This window comes from Canis lupus, chromosome 26, assembly GCF_011100685.1.
Source record: "Canis lupus familiaris isolate Mischka breed German Shepherd chromosome 26, alternate assembly UU_Cfam_GSD_1.0, whole genome shotgun sequence".
Lineage (NCBI taxonomy): Eukaryota > Metazoa > Chordata > Mammalia > Carnivora > Canidae > Canis > Canis lupus.
Window position 1 is genome coordinate 17,101,649 of NC_049247.1, and position 26,347 is coordinate 17,127,995.

At 45.6% G+C, this 26,347-nt stretch overlaps 1 protein-coding gene and 1 pseudogene across 2 annotated transcripts in view; one reads left to right on the forward strand and one right to left on the reverse strand.

The window, feature by feature from the left end:
• Positions 1 to 3,355, reverse strand: part of SPPL3 (signal peptide peptidase like 3) — a 139,987-nt gene extending 136,632 nt beyond the window's left edge. Inside the window, exons 1-2 of one of the 2 annotated variants that reach the window (XM_038575337.1) lie at positions 3,221 to 3,346; positions 1,506 to 1,703 (exon numbers count right to left, since the gene is read on the reverse strand). Coding sequence is in view for 1 of the 2 variants with exons in the window: in XM_038575335.1 (XP_038431263.1) it covers positions 3,221 to 3,243 (23 nt within the window). In the remaining variant the exon portion in view is untranslated. Of the gene's footprint in view, positions 1 to 1,505; positions 1,704 to 3,220 lie in introns of both variants that reach the window. The other variant, XM_038575335.1, reaches the window with a different exon arrangement.
• A 7,116-nt stretch (positions 3,356 to 10,471) lies between these two features.
• Positions 10,472 to 11,527, forward strand: LOC609320 (annotated as a pseudogene).
• Positions 11,528 to 26,347: the final 14,820 nt, after the last annotated feature.

Below are 26,347 nucleotides of genomic sequence, written 5' to 3' on the forward strand. Positions count from 1 at the left end.
ATGTTGGAGAGGATGTGGAGAAAGGGGAACCCTCTTGCACTGCTGGTGGGAATGTGAACTGCTACAGCCACTCTGGAAAATTGTGTGGAGGTTCCTCAAAGAGTTAAAAATAGAGCTACTCTATGACCCAGCAATTGCACTACTGGGGATACAGATGCAGTGAAAAACTGAGACACCTGCACCCCAATGTTTATAGCAGCAATGTCCAGAATAGCCAAACTGTGGAAGGAACCTTGGTGTCCATCGAAAGATGAATGGATAAAGAAGATATGGTCTATATATACAATGTTACTCAGCCATTAGACACAACAAATATCCACCATTTGCTTCGAAGTGGATGTAACGGGAGGGTATTATGCTGAGTGAAGTAAGTCAATTGGAGAAGGACAGACATATGGTTTCATTCATACGGGGAATACAAAAAATAGTGAAAGGGATTATAGGGGAAAGGAGAGAAAATGAGTGGGAAAAAATCAGAGAGGGTGACAGAACATGAGAGACTCCTAACTCTAGGGGAGGTGGGTGGGGAGATGGGTGACTGGGTGACGGGATGAGCACTGGGTGTTATACTATATGTTGGCAAATCAAACTCCAATAAAAAAAAAATTTTTTTTTTTAAAAAGATTCTTCACTGACTCCATCCTCAGACCAATTTATACTGCCACAATAGTCCCCACAAGGTTGATTTTCCTAATGGCCACATGCAAACATAGTACAAGTCCATAAAAAAGCAAAACAAAACAATCTCTTATTTGCACAAACCAAAAGAACAGTGACAAAGATACTGCAAAAAGATAATCCAAAACTCAGTTCATATGTACTCTTGGAATACCTTTTTCATACTTACAAGGAGAATGAATACAATGATGGGAGAATGTATCAAACAAAACAAAGCATCACAAGTGAAGTATCTCATCAAATCACTTGGCATCCTAAGCCTAAATTTCCTCTTCCATAAAACAGAGCATTCACCTACCTCAGAGATGGATATTACTTACAGTAACTATCAGAACCTAGAAAGCTGCCTGGTTTCCCAATCCTCTCTCCTCATACACCTCCCTCTCTCAAGATGATGTAAAAACTTTCTCCATCTCAAAACTCGCTAAAGGTGAGAGGCTAATAAACATTCTAATTTCAATGAGTTTCTTTGCCTATAAAGCAAAAGGAGCTGAGATGGAAGTATTTTAGTAAGATAAATATTGTAAACTATCAAACTTCACAAAACAGTCCCCCCCCCCCCCCAACTAGTAGAGCCATCCAACATCACATGGCCAACTATCTAGTAAAACACTTTCATTTTCTTCACTTCTTGGCCACTGTGTTTACTCCTTCAACCGACCATGGTCTCTATATGGCACAGTAAAAGCAGAAGGGCAGCCATCAGGACTCTCAGCTAAACCAGTTAGTGTTAAGAGCTCAAGATGAGTTAGTTAAGTTAGTTACAGAACTTAACTCTAACTCTGTCCGTAAGAAAGCTCAAACTGTAATCTTGTGTTCCATATTACCTGCTAAGGAGAGGCAGCTCACTGTTGCTCAAAACTATCCAATCAGTTAATGCTTTTAAAAATACATCTGCAGTCACAACTGTTCACCAACGTTTTAATTCTTCTTTTAGTGTGACTTTCTTTCAGACTCTGTTTTCTTCTTTTTGAGCACTGAAGTTCCCTTCTGAATTATCATCTTCCATCACCAATCCTCTTTCCCTATGTGAAGACACAATGAGTTCCTGACTTATCTATCATAACCTCAAGCACCACAAAGCATCCACTCCATTAAAGCCCTCTACCTAAAACCATTCTTTATTTTCATGTATTATCCATTTCTTTGTCGTTCCCCTAACGATAATATAATAAAATGTAACACTTTACAGTTTTCCATTGGCTTTCTAAAGTTATTCATTTAATCTTTACAATCTATGAAAAAGGCAAGGGAAAAGGAATGGAGAACTTACTATCTTGCCTACTTTTAAACCAAGTTAGCGGTGAAAGAGGGACTACCAAACCAAATCTTCCAACTCCAAACGCCATGCTTTTCCCACTCAATTGTGCTCTTTTCTAGCAAGGAAAAGCAGTACAATTCTGTCCCAAACCACATTTGCTTCAAAGAGTAAACCATCTTCAAACAATCTCTCTAGATTGCAACCAGATTTCCCATCCCCATACCTACCATCCCATTCCTTCCTTCTTCACCCTCGGTTATTACTTCCTCCTCACTATCCAATTTCCACTCTTCAAGGAAGCTACCATCATTCCTTCCACCCCTGCAAATACTCCACCTCTACATGCTAAAGGGAGGCCTCTCACCCCCATCTCCCCAAACACTGCATTCCCTTCTCAGGATAGGTTAAGTTCTCACTCCATAAACCACACAGTGCGCTTCTCATTCCTCAACAAAATATTTAATAGCGTTAGAAGTCCCATAAAACATGAACTTGCAGATCTTCCATCTCCATACTTGATCCAGGGCAGCAGGCCACTTTAAATTCCGAAGAACAGAGTACCAAACCTCACAAAGATTCTACTCATGCTCCACTTGCCACCAACGACTCCTTTTCCAGAATGTGGTTATCCAAACAGGATCCCCTTCCAACCTCCTCACAAGGGACTCCCTTCCATGGTTCCCAAGACGTTCCTTCCGTGGTTTTCCTTGATCACACCCGGGCCTCTGCCCACCTTACCAACTCTCCCTTCAGTCGCCACGCAGGTGCTAAGCAGCAGCCCCAGTCAGACGGCTCCTCCTCTCTTCCAACTTCCAAGTTCAGCCTCTTATCACCTGTTTTTCCTACCAGCTTCTTCGCAGCCCGGTGGCCCACCCTTGCCCTGGCCCGCCTCTGCCCACCCTTTCAATCCTCCTACCCAGCAGCTACCCCCTCAAGTCAGTTCCGGAGTGTCCACGGCATTCAACTTCCCATCCGTGGGCTTCCCACCTCTGGGGTCATGCTCCCCTTCTCCATCACCTGCTCCGCCCATGACCAGATGACATCCGCCGCGGCCACCACCGCCTCCATCCCCCTTCTCGGACTCCCGGGTCCCCGGCCGCTGACCACCTTCCACGAGCGCCAGCCGCCCCCTCCGGTGGGGACGAGGGGGGCGTGCACCCCCAACCCGCGCCCCCCCGCGACGCGCACCTGTTCCTCCTCCTCCTCTTCCCCCCACCCGGCCGCGTCGGCGCCCCGACCCCCACCTGCGCCGCGCCCCGGCCTCCCGAGCCCCGCACTCACCACGAGTAGGTCTGCTCCGCCATGGCGCTGACTCTCGTGAGCTCCGCTGCAGGCTCTGGCCGGGCCCGGCGGCGGCGGTGGAACGAACCGGCGGCGGGCTCGCTCGGGCCGGGAGCGGAAGGCGCGGCCGCGGCCCGGCGCTCGCTCGCTCGCTGGCTCGCACGGCGGGCGGGCCGGGAAGGCGGCTGGCGGGGAGAGGCCGGGCTCCGAGGCGGCCCCGCTCCCTGGGCCCCGGGGCGGGGCGGGCTCCGCTCTCGGCCTCCCTTACCGGCGGCGGCGGCGGCGGCTCCGCTGCGGCTCTAAACCCAACATGGCGGCGGCGGCGGCGGCGCTGAGAACAAGGGGGCCCCGGGGCGGGCGAGTAGCGAGAGGGCCCCGCGCTCACTGCGCGCTGGGCCGCTGGAGCGCCGCGCTCGAGCGGCGGCGGCGGCGGCCCGGGGACATGGCCGGCGGGCGGAGGCGGCGGCGGCGGCGGCGGCTGAGGGGGGCGCTAGGCGGTGAGGCGAGGCCGCTCGACTCACACCCGCTGAGGGGAGGAGAGGAGGGGGCGGGGGCCAGCCCTGGCCCCGCGCGGATCACGTGCCCAAAACACGCTCACGTGACGCGCGCGCCCCGCCCCTCGCGCCGGGCCCTTGCGCCGAGACGTCGGTTCGCCGGTTCGAGGCGACTGTTGCTCGCACAGCTTCTGGCGGTTGGGCCGCCTCCCGCCGCTTGGTGCCGCCTCCTCCCCACGCGGAGCTGTCGCCTCGGGCCCCCTCCCCTTCCCCTCTAAGGGGCTGCAGCCGCCAGCCAATCAGGAGCCCCGCTGCGCGTCCGCTGGCTGCCACTCAGCTGTCGGCGGTCCGGTCAACAGTGTGCGGGCCGAGGGGCCCCCAGCTGTCACTCAACGCGTCCGTCTGCGGTCCGAGTGCTGCACCTCTGGTTCGCTCCTTCGTGTAGCGAATGTCCCATGAAGCCAACCTTTACTGCGCCGGGCTCTGAGCCAGGTCCTCAGGGTGCCAACTTGAATGCCCATAGTTGCCTTCATTTAATCAATAGATATTTTACTGGGAACCAACCACGTATCAACTGATCCTGCCGGATCTCTGCCCTCCAAGAGCTTACGTTCTAGAGGAAGAGACATAGTCCAGGCCGACAAATAGGTAAAGAAAATTTCAGAAGCTAAGTGTCATGAAGACGATGATCCCAAGTAATGAATGGGACAGAGTGTGTATGGATGGGGCCTGCCTTTAGATGGGGCGGTCAAGGAAGGACCAGCTGAGGAGATGGCATTGGAGTTGACACCTGAAGGATGAAGCGGAGCTGGTTGTGCAGGAGCAGAAAGTTCAGGGAACTGTCCATCGGCATGACTGGAGGCTGGCATGAAGTAAACATAACAGAGCCAGACCAGAGATCAACAGAGTAAATCTGGGGCATAAGAGGAGAGAGAGAGAGATGTATTGAGCCTCTGGCCATGGGGGGATGCTTCTCCAGAGTGGCTTACTAGGAGAAAAGCCATCCTAGGAAGAGAGAATGGCATGGGGCAAGGCCCAAAGATGTGAAGGCTTGGAGTGAGCTTGGATCCAGGAGTGGGATGGATGGTTTGTACTGGGGAGTGTTGAGAGAAGGGACTCATGATAAAGGCACACTGACGCCAGACTCTGAAGGGCCGAGCTAAGCCTCCTTGCCAGTTAGTACGTTCATGAATGAAAACGATCAGCGCAGCTCCAGGTTTGAGAAGCACACTCCGGCAACAGACACACTAGCCCTCTGGACCCCAGTCTCCAAGGGAAGCAGAGATCGCACACCTGAAACTAGCATATTGCAGCTCCTGTGCAGCCTGCCCCATTTCAGGCCAGGATCTAGCTCTGCTCCAGTTTCCCAGGGCCTGCCCAGGCTTAGAGGGAACACCACACCCTGAATCTATCTACAAATGGATCAGTTGGCCATTGCCCATACATCTGCTGCTTGCCTGTTCCCAAGGAGAACCCATTAATGAGAAAGCCAAGTACACTTTTCCTTCAGGAGCAATCTCTCCTTCATCCTCCTTCCTCCACTGCCAGGTGCCAGGACGAGTCATGTTCAACATGTATCTTGAAGCTCCACCAGAGAGCCCTGGGAAAGGGCCAGCTGATAAGATCAAAGTCCCAAAGAGGGTTTGAGGCAGGGCCCCAAGAAAATAAGAGTCCACTGGGTGTCCTTCCTCTGACCATTGACAGAAAGATAACCAGCCTGCAAATACCTGCCCAGCCATAAATAGCACTGGATATGGGGATATGTGGGGAGATAGGAAGGCAGAGAGCCTAAATTCTTGATGATCATTTAGCACTTATGGCTTTGCCTGGTGTTTTACAGATGCCAACTATCTCCTTAAATGTGACACACAGCCATTCTGTCTCAAAAGAGCATGAGTGAGGCTTCAGGCCCCATGGGAAGGAGCATGAATGAAGCTTCAGGCCCCAATGGGAAAGGCCAGAAATCATTGGTACAAGTGGCTTTGAGAGGCACAGAAGCTTGTCTGGAAAACTAAGAACAAAACAGACCAGACATGTTGCTAATGAGACAGAAAGAGACACAGAGCCTTTGGGCAATTCACTTGGATTTTAGTTCCCAGTGAGTTATTAAAGGCAATGCCAAGTGAAAAGTTGGTATTGGATGGATGGAAAATGAGGTGCAGAGAGGAAAGAAAATCAAGGCCTCCCCAGAAGCAACGGGATCATTCTTTGCACTGAGAAAAACCTGGTGGAAGAAAAGAGGGAGAAGAGTTTGGGGTGAAGGTATGGGCTTAGAAATAAAAAGAAAGGTTTTCGGGGCAGCCCGAGTGGCTCAGCGGTTTAGTGCCACTTTCAGCCCAGGGTCTGATCCTGGAGACCCAGGATTGAGTCCCACGTCAGGCTCCCTGCATGGAGCCTACTTCTCCCTCTGCCTGTGTCTCTGCCTCTCTCTCTCTCCCTCTCTCTCTCTGTGTGTGTGTGTTTCTCATGAATTAATAAATAAAATCTTTTAAAAAAAGTTTTTTTTTTCTCTCCATCTAAACCAGAGGCCCTCGAGGTGTCTCTTGGATAAACATGTGAATGCAGATTTTATAAGAAGTCAAACAGCATTTGACAGGGCTAGGAGCATGTCCAGGCCACTGAGACCCCATGTATGTGGTCTTAGGAAGAAGAAATGTGAGCCCAGAGACCAGTGGCTTGAGCATCTCAGGCTAAGGTTGCCAAGATGTAAAAGGCACCTCCAGGTCCTGGGCAGGATCTCTGCAGGTTTGAAGGTCAGAATGAAATAAATCTGAAGCCTGTGGGTTGGCTAGAGTCTGCTCAGCCTGGGGAACCTGGGGAGTGGCTTTCAGTTCCCCCCACCCCTGCCAGCAGCACTCAGCTCCACACTGGAGCAGTCCCAGGTGTATCTATGGCACCTCTGGGCCTCAGCTGGGTAGTCAGGTGTGCTTGGCAAGAGATAGATACAGGCGTTGGCTTCCCCCACAAGGGATGCCTGGCTTCCCCATCCCTTGAACCCCACCCACGACATGAGAGGGCCACATTTTATGCAATGTTTGTTGAAAGAAGCAATGGAAGTTCCTCTAATTATCACCACCGTAATTATATGATCACTTCTTCTACCAAATGTGTTCAAAAAAAGACTTGGTGAGTCTCCCCAAGATGCATCATCTGCCTTAGGCACAGACTCTTGGGAGCAGGCTTTTCGGGTCTGGCTGGGCTGAGTAGGCATTACTGAGGTCAAAGGCTTGGGTCTGACCAGTCCCTGCCTGCCTCTCCAGCCATTTTCACCTCTATCCTCCACATCTCCCAACCCCAACACACACACACACACACACACACACACACACACACACACACACACACACACACTATTTACATTCCACAGTGACCCGATTGCAGCTTTCCAATGGGCTCCGTTCTTTTTTGTGTCCAGATCCCTGACCAAGCCCAGGAGGCATTTCCATTTCTTAACTGCTGCTTATAATTTTGAGGCTTGGCTTCTATTTCACCTCCTCTGGGAGGGAGTCTAACTTGACCAAACCTAGGCAAGGTTGGATACTCCTTCCTGAGATCCTCCTCCCCAGACCCCTGAATCTACAATGTATGTAATGTAGATGTAACAGCACAGTGAACAGTCATGTCACTGCTTGTTTACTTGTCATTGTCTCCCTCTGGATCGTGACTGCCTTGTGGGAAGGAACTGTGGCTTGTTGCCATTTATGCCTTCCGTTCCCAGCGCAGAACTTTAGCTCAGAGTAGAAGCTCAAACACTGTGGAATGAACGTTTGAGCAAGCAAGAGGGCAAACCAGATTTCAAACCAGAACAACTGGTTTCACTGATATTCCCATGATTCTCTCCATGATCTTGTTCATGTTCAACATCTGCTCCTCTTCCCTGAAACCCCCTTCCTGACTGAGAAAGTTAATTCTTCAAGGCAGATAAACCTCTGTTAGAGACGTTATGGGATGACAGAAGATCAGAAGTATAGGTTTAGGTACATGGGGAACTTAGGAGGCATCAGTTCATCTACAACCTTTGGCCACAGGTGTTTTAAAAAAACTTAATTTTTTTAGAGCAGTTTTAGGTTTATAGGAAAATTGATGAGAAAGTACCAAGGGTTCCCTCCCCACCCCCAACACACAGTTTCCCTCATTATTTATATCTTGTGTTTGTGTGGCACATTTGTTACAATTGATGAGCCATAAAAACTAAGATCCATAGTTTACAATAGGTTTTACTTTTTTATTTTATTAAGGATTTTATTTTAAAAAGATTTTATTTATTTGAGAGAGTGAGAAAGCACAAGCAGGGGGAGCAGCAGAGGGAAAAGGCGGAACAGGCTCTCCGCCAAGCAGGGAGCCCAGTGTGGGGTTTGATCCCAGGAACCCAGGATCAAGACCTGAGCTGAAGGCAGATGCCTAACCAACTGAGCCACCCAGGTGCCCTGGTTTCACTTTTCAAAAATCTTTTCATAAAAACTAATCTCTACACCCAATGTGGGGCTCAAACTCACAACCCTGAGATCAAGATTTGGATGCTCTTACTGACTGAGCCTCCAGGCGCCCATAGGTTTTACTTTTTGTGTTGTACAATTCTATGGGTTTTGACAAAGGTATAACTTTATGTATCCACAATTACAGTATCATACAGAATAGTTTCCCTGCTCTAAAAATCTCCCATGCTTCACTTACTCATCTCTCTCTCCCTCCAAACTCCTGGTAAATTTACTGTCTCTGTAAATTTACCTTTTCCAAAAAAAAAAAAAAAAAAAAATTTACCTTTTCCAGAATGTCATCTAGTTGGAATCATGCAACCTTTTTTAGATTGGCTTTTTTCACTTAGTAATATGCTTTTAAGGTTTCTCCATGTCTTTTTGCGGCTTCATAGTTATTTTTGTCATTGAATAATATTCCATTGTATGAGTATACCAGTGCTTGTTTATCCACTCACGTATTGAAAGACATCTTGGATGCTTCCAGGTTTTGTCAAGTATGAATAAAGCAGCTATAAATATTTGTGTGCAGGTTTTTGTATGGACATGTTTTCAACCTATTTCAGAATATCATGAGTTTTTTAGAGGTGTGTTGTTTAATTTCCAAATATTTGGGGCTTTCCCAGATATCTTATTGCTATTGATTTCTAGTTTAATTCTGCTGTGGTCAAAGAATATATTCCATAAGGATTTAACCTTCCAAAATCTGTTAAAACTTGTTTATGGCCTAGGATATGGTTTATTTTGATGACTATTCACTGTGCATTGGAAAAGAATTTTTATTCTATTATTTGAAGTGTAATGTTCTGTATATGTCAATTAAGTCAAGGTAGCTGATAATGTTCAGATCTTTTATGTCCTTACTAGTTTTTTAATCAAGTAATTGACTTTTTGTATCAATTATTCAGAGGTATTAAAATCTCTACTTAAGGGGCACCTGGGTGACAGGGTCAGTTAAGTGTCCAACTCTTGGTTTTAGCTCATGTCGTGATCTCAGGTTGTAAGATTGAGCCCAGCATCTGGCTCCAAACTCAGCACTGAGCATGCTTGAGATTCTCTCTTCTTCTCCTTCTGCCCTCCTGCTCATGCTCTCGCTCTCTCTCAAATAAATAAATAAATAAATAAATAAATAAATAAATCTTTAAAAAATAAATAAAATCTCTAATAATAATTGTGAGTTTGTTTACTTCTCCCTTTAATCCTATTTTTGCTTTGCGTATCTGACACTCCATGATTGGGATAATACACACTTAAAGTTGTCATATCTTTCTGATGAAGTGCGTCTTCTATCATTGTGAAATACCTTTTACAGTTTTGGGGTTTTGTTTTGTTTAGATTTTATTTATTTATTCATGAGATACCCAGAGAGAGAGGCAGAGACATAGGCAGAGGAAGAAGCAAACTCCCTGCAGAGAGCCTGATGTGGGACTTGATCCAAGGACCCCAGGATCACTACCCAATCCAAAGGCAGACACTCAGCCACCAAGCCACCCAGGTGCCCCTAAAGTCTTTGCTTTGAAGTATACTTTATCTGATGTTAATATTAATATAGTCATTGAAGCTCTCTTATGATTTGTGTTTTTATTTTGTATCTTTTACCATTCTTTTACTTCCAACCTATGTGTAGCTTTGTATTTAAAGAACGTGTCTTGTACAATACAATGGGAGAAGATATTTGCAAATGTCTAATCAGATAAAGAGCTAGTATCCAAAATCTTTTTTTTTTTTTTAAGATTTCATTATTTATTTGACAGAGGGAGAGAGCACAAGCAGAGGGAGCAGCAGAGGGAAGAGGAAAGTAAGCTCCCCACCAAGCAGGGTGCCCAATGTAGGGCTCAATGTGGGGCTCCATTCCAGAACCCAAGACTATGACCTGAGCTGAAGGCAGACATTTCACCAACTGGGCCACCCAGGCACTCTAGTATCCAAAATCTATAAAGACTGTATCAAACTCAACATCCAAAAGAAAATAACCCAATTAAGAAATGGGCAGAAGATATGAACAGACATTTCTCCAAAGAAGACATACAAATGACTAACAGACACATGAAAAAATGTTCCACATCACTCGGCATCAAGGAAATACAAATCAAAACCACAGTGAGATACCACGTCACACCAGTCCAAATGGCTAAAATTAACAAGTCAGGAAACAACAAATGTTGGTGAGAATGAGGAGAAAGGGGAACCCTCATACACTGTTGGTGAGAATGCAAGCTGGTACAGCCACTTTAGAAAACAGTATGTAAGTTCCTCAAAAGTTGAAAATAGAGCTCCTCTCTCCAGGTGTCTTCATGGGAGTGACATCGTCTTTAAACCCTGCATGGCAATCCCGATGCACTGCCGTGATGCCCAGGGAAGACAGGGCGACCTGGAAATCCAACTACTTCCTTAAGATCATCCAACTTTTGGATGATTATCCAAAATGCTTCATTGTGGGAGCAGACAATGTGGGTTCAAAGCAGATGCAGCAGATCCGCATGTCCCTCTGCAGGAATGCTGTTGTGCTGATGGGCAAGAACACCATGATGCGCAAGGCCATCCGAGGGCATCTGGAGAACAACCCAGCCCTGGAGAAACTGTTGCCTCATATCCGGGGGAATGTGGGCTTTGTATTCACCAAGGAGGACCTCAGTGAGATCAGGGACATGCTGCTGGCCAATAAGGTGCCTGCTGCTGCCCGTGCTGGTGCCATAGCTCCATGTGAAGTCACTGTGCCAGCCCTGAACACAGGTCTGGGGCCTGAGAAGACCTTTTTCTTCCAGGCTTTAGGCATTACCACCAAGATCTTTAGGGGCACCATTGAAATCCTGAGCTATGTGCAACTGATTAAGACCAGAGACAAAGCGGGAGCCAGCCAAGCCACACTGCTGAACATACTGAACATCTCCCCCTTCTCCTTTGGGCTGATCATCCAGCAGGTGTTTGATAATGGCAGCATCTACAACACTGAAGTGCTTGACATCACAGAAGAAACTCTGCATTCTCGCTTCCTGGAGGGTGTCCGCAACATTGCCAGCGTATGTCTGCAGATAGGTTACCCGACTGTTGCATCAGTGCCCCATTCTATCATCAATGGATACAAGTGGGTCCTGGCTTTGTCTGTGGAAACTGATTACACCTTCCCACTTGCTGAAAAGGTCAAGGCCTTCTTGGCTGATCCATCTGCATTTGTGGCTGCTGCTCCTGTGGCTGCTGCCACCACTGCTGCACCTGCTGCTGCCGCAGACCCAGCCAAGGTTGAAGCAAAGGAAGAGTTGGAATCGGACAAGGATATGGGATTTGGTCTCTTTAACTAATCACCAAAAAGCAACCAATTCAGCCAAGTTTATTTGTGAAACAAGGAAATAAAGGCTTACTTCTCTTAAAAAAAAAAAAAAAAAAAAAGGCTTACTTCTCTTAAAAAAAAAAAAAAAGTTGAAAATAGAGCTACCCTACAACCCAGCAATTGCACTACTGGGTATTTACCCCAAAGACACAAATGTAGTGGGATCCCTGGGTGGCTTAGCGGTGTAGTGCCTGCCTTTGGCCCAGGGCGTGATCCTGGAGTTCAGGGTCGAGTCCCGCATCGGGCTCCCTGCATGGAGCCTGCTTCTCCCTCTGCCTGTGTCTGCCTCTCTGTGTCTCTCATGAATAAATAAATAAAATCTTAAAAAAAAAAAAAAGACACAAATGTAGTGATCCAAAGAGGCACCTTCACCCCAATGTTTATAGAAGCAATGCCCACAGTAGCCACACTATGGAAAGAACCCAGATGTCCATCAATAGATGAATGGATAAAGAAGATGTGGTGTATACACACACACAGTGGAATACTACTCAGCCATCAAAAAAATGAAACCTTGCCATTTACAATGACATGGATGGAACTAAAGGGTATTATGCTAAGCAAAATAAGTCAATCAGAGAAAGACAATTATCATATAAGTTCACTTATATGTGGAATTTTTAAAAAATATTTATTTATTTAGTTAGTTATGATAGACATGGGGGGGGCAGAGACACAGGAGGAGGGAGCAGCAGGCTCCATGCTGGGAGCCCAATGCAGGACTCGATCCCAGGGCTCCAGGACCACGCCCTGGGCCAAAGACAGTCACCAAACCGCTGAGCCACCCAGAGATCCCTTATATGTGGAATTTAAGGAAAAAAACAGAGAAACATAGGGGAAGGGAGGGAAAAATTAAACAAGACAAAATCAGAGAGGGAGATGAACTATAAGAGACTCTTAATCATAGGAAACAAACTGAGGGTGGCTGGAGAGAAGGGAGGTAGGGGAATAGGGTAACTGGGTGATGGACATCAAGGTGGGCACATGGTATAATGAGTATTGGGTGTTATGTAAGACTGATAAATCACTGAACTCTAATTCTGGATTTAACAATACACTCTATGTTAATTAATTTAATTTAAATTTTAAAAAACCAGAATGTGTATTGTAGATAGCATATTCATGGATCTTGCATCTCTGCTCTGTTTGGCATTTTGTGTTTTTAGTACATTTACATTTGGTGTAATTATTGATGTATTTAGGTTTAATTCTACAATTTTATTATTTGCTTTCTTCTGTTCCATTTGCTGTTGTTTCTGTTTCTCCTTCCCTTCCTTCTTTTGGTTTAACTGATTAATTTTTTGGGATCCCTGGGTGGCGCAGAAGTTTGGCGCCTGCCTTTGGCCCAGGGCACGATCCTGGAGACCCGGGATCGAATCCCACATCGGGCTCCCGGTGCATGGAGCCTGCTTCTCCCTCTGCCTATGTCTCTGCCTCTCTCTCTTTCTCTCTCTGTGACTATCATAAATAAATAAAAAAATTTTTTTAAAAATTGATTAATTTTTTGTATTCATTTAAAATCCTCTATTGGCCTTTTTAGCAATACCTTCTGTGAATTGTATTTGTGGTGGTTGCTGTGGTGATTACAACATAAATCTTTAACTTATCACAATCTATTTAAAATTAATATTAGTACTTCACATAAAATATAGAAAATTCACAATAATATACCTATACTTTTCCGTACTCTCAGCCTGTGTGCTGGTGTTGTTACATAAATTATATCTATATTATAAACTCCACAATAACAGCATAATTTTAGCTTTCAAACAGTGATGTCTCTTAAAGAAATCTAAAGAAGAAATGAAAAAAAAGTTTTTTATATTTCCATTTCAAGTGCTTTTCATTTCTTCCTATAGAGCTGAGTGTTTATCTAGTGTCATCTCCCTTCAGCCAGATAAACTTCCTTTCACATCTCTTATTATATAGATTTGCTGGTGACAAGTACAGTTTTTATCTGAAAATGTGTAATTTTGCCTTCATGTTTGAGGCATTTCTTCATTGGATATAGAAATCTGGTTCGATGGGGTGCCTGGGTGGCTCACTCAGTTATGCAGTTGATTCTTGATTTCAGCTCAGATTATGATCTCAGGGTCCTGGGATCAAGTCCTGACTGGAGCTCCACACTCACAGTGGGGGGAAGGGGATAGTCTGCTTGAGGATTCTCTCTCCTTCACCCTCTGCCCCTCTCCCTGCTGATGTGTGCACTCTTTCTTTCTCTAAAATAAATATTTAAAAAAAATGAACACACACAAAAAAATAAATTAATTAAATAAAATAAATTAAAAAATGAACACAATCTCCTGGTGATTGGTGTACACATTAAAATTCAAGAGGCACAGGGACGCCTGGGTGACTCAGTGGTTTGAGCATCTGCCTTTGGCCCAGGGCATGATCCTGGAGTCTCAGGATCGAGTCCCACATTGGGCTCCCTGCATGGAGCCTGCTTCTCCCTCTGCCTATGTCTCTGTCTCTTTTTGTGTCTCTCATGAATAAATGAATAAAATCTTTTTTAAAAAATAATAAAATAAAATTCAAGAGGCACAATCCTAGTGTCTATTCTGTTGGTCATTGGGGATTCAGTGCTGAAGAAAACAGATATTTTACAGCAGATGAGATATAATAAAGAATGTGCAGCATCAGGGCACCTGGGTGGCTCAGTCCATTGAGTCTGCTTCTTGATTTCAGCTCAGGTCATGATCTCAGGATCATGAGATAAAGACCTGTATGGGCTCCATGCTTAGTGCAGAGTCTGCTTGATATTCTCTCTCTCTCTCTCTCTCTCTCTCTCCTCTCTCTCTCTCTCCTCCCCTCCCTCTGCCCCTCTTCCTACTGTGCACTCTTTCTCTGAAATAAATAAATAAAATCTTTTTTAAAAAAGATGCTGGGGGCAGCCCTGGTGGCTCAGTGGTGTAGCACCACCTTCAGCCGAGGGCCTGGTCCTGGAGACCCAGGATCGAGTCCCACATCAGGCTCCCTGCATGGAGCCTGCTTCTCCCTCTGCCTGTGTCTCTGCCTCTCTCTCTCTCTGTATCTATCATGAATAAATAAAATAAATTAAAAATAAAATAAAATAAAATAAAAAAAGAATGCTGGTTCAAAAGGGGGTTTGCTTTGTTTTGTTTTGTTTTTCAGCACTTCAAAGATGTTGACCTATTAGGTTTCAGCTTCCATTATTTCTAGTGAGAAGTCAGCTGTCATTTGTATTACAGATCCCCTGTTTATGACCTGTCACTTTTCTCTGGCTATCTTCAAGATTTTTCTCATTCTTAGTCACTTGGGTAGCTGAATAGAAGTTCAGGTCATGATCCCTATGTTCTGGGATTGAGTCCTGCATTGAACCTGCTTCCTTTCCCACTCCCCCTGCTTGTGATCTCTTTCTTTCTGTCAAATAAATAAATAAAATATTTTTAAAAATAAAAATGAGTGGGGGATCCCTGGATGGCTCAGCGATTTAGTGCCTGCCTTCAGCCCAGGGAATGATCCTGAAGTCCCGGGATCCAGTCCTGCATTGGGCTCCCTGCATGGAGCCTGCTTCTCCCTCTGCCTGTGTCTTGGCCTCTGTGTGTGTGTGTGTGTGTCTCCTATGAATAAATAAATAAAATCTTAAAAAATGAAAAACATTAAAGAATCTGAAACATTATTTTAAAAAATAAACAAATAAAAGTAAAAAGTAAAATTTTTAAAAAAGATTTTTCTCATTCTGTTTGGATTTTGGTGATTTGACTATGCTGTGCTGGACATGGTTTTCTTTGTATTTATCTTGCTTGGGCTTCACTAAGCTTTTTAAATCTGTGAATTTATTTTTGATTAAATTTTGAGAAATCATCAGCAAATATTTCTTCAAATATTCTTATGACCCATTCTCCTTTCTTTTTTTTAAGATTTTATTTATTTATTCATGAGAGACCGAGAGAGAGAGAGAGAGAGAGAGAGAGAGAGAGGCAGAGGCAGAGACATTCTCTTCTCCTTCTTTTTTCCAAAAATTGAATTATATATGGTTAGTAGATCTTTTCATGTTGTCTCACAGGTTCATGAAACCATTTAACTTTTTCCACTTTTCTTTTTCTCTCTGGTCTTCAGAATGGGTAATTTCTTTTTTTTAAAATATTTTATTTATTTATTCATGAGAGACAGAGAGAGAGAGAGAGAGAGAGAGAGAGAGGCAGAGACACAGGCAGATGGATAAGCAGGCTCCATGCAGGGAGCCCAACATGGGACCCAGTCCGGAGACTCCAGGATCATGCCCTGGGCAGAAGGCAGGCACTAAACCACTGAGCCACGCAGGGATCCCCAAGAATGGGTAATTTCTATTGATCTTCAAATTCACTCTTTTGTCATTTTCAAACTATTGAACATGTCAAAGTAATTTCTTATTTCAGTTATCACACATTTTAGTTCTCAGATTTCCATTTGGTCCTTTTTTATAGTTTCAATTTCTCTGGTGAGGTTCTTCATCTATTTCTTCACTATAATTTCTTTTAAGGCTTTGAAAATATTTATCAGTAAGGACTTGCTTTCAAGTCCTTGATGTTAAATCCAACATCTGGATTGTCACTTTTATCTTTGAGAATGAGTTCTGAGTGTAAGTCAGTTTTCTGTTTCTTCATATGTCTACCACAATTTACTTGCGTTTTGTGTGCTGGACATTGTCAGTGATCCAGTGTAAAGACCCTGGATTCTGTTATTTCCTCTCGAGAGTGTTTAACTTTGTTTTAGCTGGCAACTAACTTGGCTGGACTTAAAACTCCAAATTTTGCACCCATCTAGACGGTGGCCCCTGACATTTCCACACCATTCTTTCAGCTTACAGCTACGATTTCACTGAGATCTCTGGAGCCTCCTGTGCATGTGTGTATTCCAGTGGACAGCCAAGGATTTAGATGGAGTTTAAATACAGAATTTGGAACTCATCTCCTCTATAGCTCATTTCTCTCTGGGATTCTCCCCCCACACACACACCTTAATTTTCCAGCAATTTTCATGGACTTCTTTACTCTTGACACCTGAAACCAGTAAGACCACAGCTCTCTACACATCCCTACCTCCCACACAGATTAGAGAGTGCCTCAGGCAAGAGGCCTTGAGAGTACAAATTTCAGCCTGTATCTCCTATCTTTCAAGAGTTGACTCCTTTCACATTTCTGCCCACTGTTGGATGCTCTACAGTGCCTTCAAATAACTGGAGGGTTTTGGTATGTATTTTGTTCAGATTTTATCATTGTTATCTGAGAGAGGGTTATTCTGACCAAGCCAATCTGCTATTACCACCCCCCACCCTTTATTCCTCAAAGCACCACCTCAGGTCAGCATAATCAGCTCTATTTTTAAGCTAAGGAAACCCAGGCTTTGAAAAGTGAAGCATTTTGCCCAAGGTCACATAGCTAGTTCATGACACAGCCAGGATTTGAGTCAAACCAGATGACACAACCCTATCCTTGGTCCAATGCACAACCCTTCCTATACATCTCTAAGGTGGTTTGGATCCTAGCCTAGAGCTCCCTGGAAAATATTCAAGGATGAGAAGAGGTGATATCTCTGAAAACTGCTATTCAGGCTAGGGTGGTAGTATTCAACCCACAATGTCAGAATCGTTTGAAAAACTATGAAAAATAGAGATGCTAGGCCCCATCTACTGGAGAGGTATCTCTAGCAGTGGAGACTTGAAGTCTACATTTTATACTGTTTCTTTATTCTAACGCCCAGTCGGGGTTAAAAACCCATCTGGTAAAGGTAAAGTACCTGCCACTAGTATTCTTCTGTCTGTTGTAGCTCAGGATTCTTAATTTTTCCATCATGCTTCATCCAAATAATAACACTGGTGGAGAGGCTAATGCTGCAGGCTCTGGAGTCACTCCACTTAGATTCACATCCTGGCTCTGTCACTTGTCAGCTGCATGGCCTTGGGCAGGCAGCCCCACCTCGCTAAGCCTCCTCTTTCTTTTATCTTAAATGCAGATCACAATGGCACCAACTTCACAAGGCTATTGTAAGGATTACAGGAAATAATTCAGCTGAAACATTTCGCAAAGTACCTGACACCCAATGAGCACTCAACCGATAGTAGCTATTATTATGAACACATCTCCTGTAGCCTTTTTGTTTGCATAAACTCTGTTCTATCTCTTACCTAAACCTAGCTTCTGGAGTTAAACTATACCTATGTCTTCTAAGGTATTTTAAAATCCCTCTGTCCCAAAAGTTAACACTACCTCTGTCCTCACAACTGATCCATCTCCACCTGAGCCCCTCTGCCCTAGAGCAGGAAGTGTTTTAAATAAAATGCCCTCAGCATCAGGCTGTGCCCCTTCTTGCCTGTGAGTTGGATCTTGTAGGCCACAACTTCAGTGAAGCTGAATGACAACTTTGAATACCAGAATAGGGTGGTAAAATCACAAAACCTCAATTTAATTGCTTCAATTGCTGAAATGAACCACCTCTGCTCCTGAGAGTCACACTTGAGTCAGAGCACCCTAAGGAAAATCCAGGCCTGACCAAGAATATCTGAAGAAGGCAATCTTCTAACACCCTATTTCTAGACACTGGCTGAGCAGCTGGGGATTATGAGAGGACTCGCCCACTGCCCTTGAAGCTTGCCCCATCTGGCAGACTCCTCCCCAGAGAAAACTTTCCCATGTGGCATATGCCACACCCTACCTAAGGTGACTAGTGCCAGGCACACTCCTAACTACCAGGACATTCACTCAACCTCCATCATGTGTCAGGTTTGTAGATTTCAGTGAGCACTGAGGACAGGCGTGGGGGGTTGGGGTGGGGGGAGTGTTCCCAGGGCTCCTTCCTGGGAAGCAAGGGCAGAGGACCACTCCCCTTTACTGGGGATCCTCTATGTGCCAGATGCTGCACATTCTTTTTTTTTTTTTTTAAATATTTATTTGAGAGAGAGCACATGTGCTGGGGGGTAGGGCAGAGGGAGAGAGAGAATCTCAAGCAGATTCTGTGCTTCTGAGCATGGAGCCTGACACAGAGCCCAATCCCACAACCCTGAGATCATGATCTGAGCTGAAATCAAGAGTCAGATGCTCAACTGACAGCCACCCAGTTGCCCTAATACTGCCCCTTCTTTACTGTACCTTTGTCTACTGTAAGGTGTCTCTTTTCCCCAGCACTGAATCTCCAATGCCCAGCAGAACAGACACCAGGTAAATATTTAATCACGATAATAATAAAATAGAAACCATTTATGAAGTGGTTATTATATGCCAGGTACTGCTCAAAGTGCTTTATATCTCTTAACTCTTGCAGTATTTGCTAGATAAAAAATAACGACAACCCTATGAGGCTAGACTCTTTGTCCCAATTTTACATAAGAGGAAGCCAAAATGCAGAGAAGGTAAAGGGGTGGTGGAAGGGCAGACAGGTAATAAATGGACAGTGAGGCCAGGCTTTGAATCCAGGAAAAATGTGGCATCCTAAGAAGTCACACGGGGGGAGAGTCTGGGTTGAGTGAGTGAGATTGGATTTTGAAGGAGGTACTTCTGAGAAAGGAAGAGCACAGACTAGCAACAGTAGGGGCCATTGCCCACTGGCTGCCTCTTAGAGCAAGTGTTTCAGATGCAGCAACACAACCCTAGGCCAATCCCCTGAGAAATGCTGACATCATGACCTCGAGGTGTACCACACCCTTTGTTCACAGAAAGAGGTAGAAATGAACCTTAAATTTCATCATGGCCACTGTGGACAGTGCAAGGTGCAGCAAGGTAGGGTTGCTTCCCCAGTGATCATAAGCCCCTATTTCTATGAGTGTCTCTAATCAGATCCTCTCCCAGAGTCCTACAGCCAGGGCAGTTGAGGGGGGAATGTATAGCAGGCGGCTCTCCAGCTCCACCTGAAATGAGTCAGAGTGACACCCCCTCCCTGGACTCTGGGCGAATCTGGACAGGTAGGAGCACGTTGCAAAACCCTGCTGGTGGTTCAGAGGATACCCACCCTCTTGGCCTCATTCTTAGGTGAGATCTCTAGGGTTGGATTACTGAGGGGGCTACAGGGTTGGCCTGCCCTCCTGGGCAAGCATTCAGTGGGCCTGACTTCTTAGGTGAGACAGGGGCCCCACCAGGGCAAGGCAAAAGCCCCCGGCTCATCCCATGGTGACATAGATGACCAAGTCTGCTCTACTCACTCAGCCCCATCCACCTCAGCTACTCCAGTACATCACATTATCTTCTTCACAGCACATATCACCATAGAATTTTCTTTGACCCATACGATGTACTTGCTTGTTATCTCCCTACTGCTTTGAAGCTCCTACTTGCTGCTGTTCCCCGTATTCCTGGAATGGAGCTGGGCACAGAGCAGGCGCCAAATAGCCATGGATGAACCATGAGTATAATGGGCCTTGGTTACACCCAGGCCCCCACCTACAGCCTTGGTACTTAAGCCAAACCCCCACATCTCCAAAGCTGGGCCGACAGGAAGTCCCGCCTTGAACATGGGTCCCCTTCACCAAGTAGTTCAGTGACATGCTGGGTTCTACTAGGGGCTCTGGCTCTGGCTAAGGTCCAGAACAGGAGGAGCTGCTTTAGAGCTGCTTGAGGCCTCTCTGCCGGTTGTCTGTGGGGCTCAGGCCCTACCCTACTGCTGACCTCCCTTCAGGACCTGCCTGCCTGGGAGAGTCCATGCTCACCCCTCTCTCTGGCCAGTCCTCTGCAGTGTCTCCTAGTGAGCTCCTTCGGAGAGGGGGATCCCTTGGCAGAACTGTTTGGGCCCTTCTTGCCTTCATCCCACGGCCTTCTCTCATCACAGAGCAAACAAGAGCTATGTGGGGATGAAGGAGGGCAGAGCCTCAAGTGGTTCTTTGAACACCTGTTCCTGCCAATCTCTCAGCCTAGCCCTCGGTCAGGCCCTCTCTTCCTGGTGTCTCCCTCCTGTGATTTTCTCTCTCAGGTGCCTTTCCTCCCTCCACATAGTTATGTCCGGCCCCTGCCAAAGCTGTTGGGCTGGTCTGATCCTATCTGAATCCCAGGTTCAGATACCTGGACAGGTTGTCAGTTCTATTGCATGAAGCCCACGGGTCCCATGCAGATTGGGGTGAGGTGGGGGGTGTTACTAGCCATATTCCAGGAGGTGTCATGCCCACCCCCTCGCACCTAATGTTTCACAGCTATTTAGAAACCAGTCTATTTCTAACCCACAGGGCCCCTCTGTAGGGTACCGTGGCCTGATTGCTCTGCCCTGGCTCAGCCAAAACCTCCCTACCCAGGAACCCAGCAATCAAGAAGCTGGGGGAAGAGAATGTACATTTTCTAAGCACCCACTATGAGTCAAGCATCCCACTGGGCCCTTCCAAATGTAAGATTTCAGAATGCCAAATAGCATGGCTATAATGCTCTTTACTACACTTTTAGTGAACATCTACTCTGTGTCATGCTTTACCAACCTCATCTTTTTTACATTGTGGCACACAATTCCCATTTCAGAGTTGAGGAGACTGAAGGTCCAAGAGGTGAGGGGACCTTTCTAGGGTTACAAAGCTAGTAAATGATTCCAGAGTCAGTGCTCATCTCATCCTGCCACATCCTATCCCCAATTGTGGCTTTAAGAGGCATGCTTAAGGAAAACCAAGCACAAATCACAACATTCTACTTACCTAAACAAGGGGTGCAAATTCAAATGCCTCTGGGACCCAAACAGATCATTTAAATGAATGAAGCAGTCCAGGCATAAGACAATAGGGATTAGTAGAGACTGTAGATAACACTCCCTCCAAAGGCAGTAGGTGCAACTCATCTCCAACAAAATGTTACCGCATGCAACTGTGGGTCAGTGTGGCCAGATCTTCTGATTTTTCAAGAAAATCTGGAAATCTGAAACTTTTCTGTTAAATTTACAAACAAAACATTTCCACTTGAGGGCTGTATCAGGATAACAATTTGGTCCTCTGAATCAGAAGATGCTCCACAGTCTTTGAAAGGATCCTATATCTACAAACCAGCTGTTTGGAGTTTTGCACTGTTTGGGCTCTCCAGATACCCCCCTATCTGAGGAGGGAGGGTTGGAGATGGGAAGACATAAGACATACACATCCAAAAGGTATGCCACACTCAAAGAAGACACATAGTTTAAAAAAAAAAAAAAAAAAAAAAAGACCCATGTTATGACACAGGACCACTTGAAGCTCATCAGTTGCCAACAACAGAACCCAATTCTAGGTAACTTAGGCAGAGAGGAATTTGTTAAAAGGATACCTGGAAGCTTAGAGTATTGGTGAGAGAAACAGAAAACAGAAACCCAGGGGAGACAGATGGCTGGAACCATACCAAATAGCCCCCGACCACCACTGACAGCTGGAGGCCAGATCATCTCTCCTTGTAGGTAGCCCTCAGCCTATACTTCTAGAAGTTCCAGCCAAACAATCCAGCTTGGTGAGAATGAGTATTTGATACTTTCGCCCCAAACAAAATCTGATATTTGATCCAGAAGGTGGACCCCTCCCAACACAGGTATGAGGTTCAGTGCTGGGAAGTCCCCCGCCCCCGGGAAGTCCCCCGCCACACAGTCTGATTCCTAGTCTGAGCTGGAAGAGATTTTTTTTTTTAAGATTTTATTTATTTATTCATGAACAACACAGAGAAAGAGAGAGGCAGAGACACAGGCAGAGGGAGAAGCAGGCTCCATGCAGGGAGCCCGACCTGGGACTCGATCCCATGTCTCCAGGATCACACCCTGGGCTGCAGGTGGCGCTAAACCGCTGCACCACCGGGGTTGCCCGGGAAGAGATCTTGAATAGCCTGTTGTCTTTCACTTTCAGAATGGAGAAACTGAGGCACCGAGCAGGCCAATGAGTTGTTCAAAGCCACACATAGAGCTTGTGATCAAGCCATATGTGGACCTCCTGACTCAGGTTTTCTAACTGAGCTGCAAAGGGCTTCAGAGGTCATCAGAAAGGAGAGAAATGTGAAGGTGGAAGGCAAGAAGGCATCTTGGTGGAAATGAGAGAGGAAGGTGGAGGAGCATCTTGAGATGACAGCAAAAGCTAGGTTAGGCTGTAAGGGAGAAATAAAACTAATAATAGTAACAAGAGCCATAGCTTTGTAGTTGGAAATGCAGAGCCTCAGGCCTGGTCTGCATTTTCACCAGATCCCCCAGTGATCCCACTGCACATTCACATTTGAGAAGCAATAGCTCTATTCAATGAAGGGAAAGCCATGCCTACGAAATGCAACAAAACAAAAAACACAGCTTCAGGAGTGATCATATTCTAGCTCATAAATTAGGGAGCAGGTTCACAGATAATATTTATTTTGTGATCAGGTTTTATAACCTATTTCAGGGTTTTGTTCAAAAGTTACCTCCTCAATGAAGCTTTTATAGCTGTACTATTCAAAATTATATCTACCCTGTGCTCCTTTGCCTCTTTGCTGCTTTATATTTTTTCCAGAATGCTTATTACCATCTCAAAGATGAAAAGTGTCAGTTCTTCATTTTTTAAAAAAGATTTATTTATTTGAGAGAAATCAAGAGAGAGATCACAGAGGAAGAGGAAGGAACAGCTTCCCCGCTGAGCAGAGAGCCCAATGTGGGACTTGATCCCAGGACCCAGAGATCGTGACCTGAGCCAAAGGCAGACACTCAACTGACTGAGCCATCCAGGTGCTTTGAAAAGTGTCAGTTTTTTAAATTTATATCTTGTCTCTATGTATATATGTAAAGTACAAAAGCAGCATGTGAGTCTGTTTTAGTACCCACTATATCCCCAACATTCACAACAGGGCCTGGTGCCCAGTATCCGCAATACATGCTTTTGGAAGGAATATGTTCTATGGTATATATCAAATATTTTATCACCAAATAAATGGCTTTGAAAATTTTAAAACCATATTTAACAATTGTTGGGCATCACTCTGTGTCAAGTCCTGGGTTGAACACTCCATGTGCCATAAGATCTCACTGAGTCGTCATCATACAGATGAAGACATTGGCACTCAGGGAGCGTGCCATTTGCCCAAGGGCAGAGCTAGGACATGGCAGAAGCAGAATTTGAACTTAACAGAGACAAGAGGCTAGAATGACTTGGGAGATAAACAGGGGACAAGGTCGGGCTCAGGAAGCAGTGGTACTGGGGCAACTGGGTGGCTCTGGTTGAGGGTCTGCCTTTGCCTTTGGCTCAGGGTGGGATCCTGAAGCTTCATTGAGGAGGTAACTTTTGAACAAAACCCTGAAATAGGTTATAAAACCTGATCACAAAATAAATATTATCTGTGAACCTGCTCATTGAGGAGGTAAAAGCTTCATTGAGGAGGTAACTTTTGAACAAAACCCTGAAATAGGTTATAAAACCTGATCACAAAATAAATATTATCTGTGAACCTGCTCCCTAATTTATGAGCTAGAATATGATCACTCCTGAAGCTGTGTTTTTTTTTGTTTTGTTGCATTTCATAGGCATGGCTTTCCCTTCATTGAATAGAGCTATTGCTTCTCAAATGTGAATGTGCGGTGGGATCACTGGGGGATCTGGTGAAAATGCAGACCAGGCCTGAGGCTCTGCATTTCCAACTACAAAGCTATGGCTCTGTATCCGCCTCCTTGCAGGGAGCCTGCTTCTCCCTCTGCCTGTGTCTCTGCCTCTCTCTGGGTCTCTCATGAGCAAATAAACAAAATCTTAAAAAAAAAAAAAAAAAAAAAGGCAGTGGTAGGGAGCTGAAGTCCCAGAGGGCCAACACTCCTCTAAGGCCCAAAGGCAACGCTGTGTTGTTGTTTAAGAGTTAGGGTTGGCTGGGCGGGGTCGGATTTTACCCGGGGACTCTGAAGCCACGCGGAGAGGGCGACATGAGGGCTCTGGCAGTTAGTCAGTGGAGCGCGGAGCTTGTAATGATGCACTCAGATTACAGTGTGGTGCCAAGAAACGCTGGGAAGGCAATTCCGAGCCTTCTAGACTCACCTCACCCATCCAGAGGCCCCGGGGGGGGGGGGGGGGGGGCGGGCGGGCGGGGGCAAGCCTAATTGCAAGACAGGCAACCAAGAAGCCATTGAGTGGTGGGTTCAAAATCTAAGACTTTCTGGGGACTCCTAAGTGGCTCAGTGGTTGAGCATCTGCTTTCAGCTTAGGTCATGAACCCCCGGGGTCCTGGGATCGAGTCTCGCATTGGGCTCCACACGGGGAGCCTGCTTCTCCCTCTGCCTGTCTCTACCTCTCTCTCTATGTCTCTCATGAATAAATAATAAATAAAATCTTTAAAAAAAATATCTGAGACTTTCTGAATCCCTGCACTGCATGGTCTCCATTGTCGGAGTAGCTCTGACTAGAGAGCCAGCCACTCCCTGCCAAGGGCTCGCCGGTTGCTGCTGCTCCCACCTTCCTCCCAGTATTACATTGGAGGGAAGCAGGGACTCTTGTAAAGCCACTCTCTGCCCCACTCTTGTCCCCTGTAGTAACCCATCTTTAAAATACACCCCAGATTCAGCATTTGCCTCCACTGGGTCCAAGTCATCCTTCTCCCCCTGTCTCTCCCCTCCCTTCCTCTTCCTGGCTGAGATATAGTTCACATATGTATTAGCCAAGGCTCTCTAGAGAAACAAAACCAATAGGGGATAGGAATAAAGACAGAGATAAGGACAGGTGTCAGTATAGACACATATAAGAGATTTATGGGGCACCTGGCTGCCTCAGTCTGAAGAGCATGCAGCTCTTGATCTCAGATCCGCGAGTTCAAGCCCCATGTTGGGTATTTATTGCTTCAATAAATAGACTTTTAAAAAAAGAGATTTATAATAATTGACTCACATGGTTATGGAAGCTGAGAAGTAGCAGAATCTGCCATCTGCAGGAAAGTCTGTGGTATAATTCAACTGGAGTCTGAAGGCCTGAGAACCAGGGGGTGGTGATGGTATAGCTCTGATCTGAATCCAAAAGGCCCAGAACCAGGAGGACTGATGTCTGAGGGCAGGAGAAGATAGATATCCCAGCTCAAGTGGAGAAAGCAAATTCGTGTTTCCTTTACCTTTTTGTTCTCTTCAGGCCCTCAACAGATTGGATATTGCCCATCCACACTGGGGAAAGCCACTTGCTTTATTTTGTTCACCAATTCTCTTCCAGAAACACCCTCACAGACATACCCAGAAATAATGTTTCGCCTGCTATCCAGGCATCCCTTAGCGCAGTCCAGTTGACATGATACATAAGATCAATCATCACAATGTACCAAAAACTTCACCTTTTCAAAGTGTAAAATTCAGTGGATTTTAGGATAGTCACCAACGTGTTACCACAGTCTAATTCCCAAATTATTTTCATCACCCCTCATCTATTAGCAGTCACCTTCTCCCCCACCATTCTCTTCCCACCTGCCCTGGTTAACCTCTCATCTAAATTCTGCCTCTAGGATTCGCCTATTTTGGACACTTCATATAAATGGAATCACAGAATACATTGTCTTTTTGTGTCTGGCTTCTCTCACTTAGCATACTGTTTTCTTTCTTTCTTTCTTTCTTTCTTTCTTTCTTTCTTTCTTTCTTCTTCTTCTTCTTCTTCTTCTTCTTCTTCTTCTTCTTCTTCTTCTTCTTCTTCTTCCCTTTCTTTTAAAGATTTATTTATTTATTTATTCATAGACACAGAGGGAGAGAGGCAGAGACACAGGCAGAGGGAGAAGCAGGCTCCATGCAGGGAGCCCGATGTGGGACTCGATCCTGGGTCTCCAGGATCACACCCCAGGCTGCAGGCGGCGCCAAGCCGCTGTGCCACCAGGGCTGCCCCTTCTTCTTCTTTTTTAAAGACTTTATTTATTTGACAGAGAGAGAGAGAGAGAGAGAAAGAGCACCAATAGAGCAGCCGGGAGAGGGAGAGGGAGAAGCAGACTCCTCGCTGAGCGGAGAT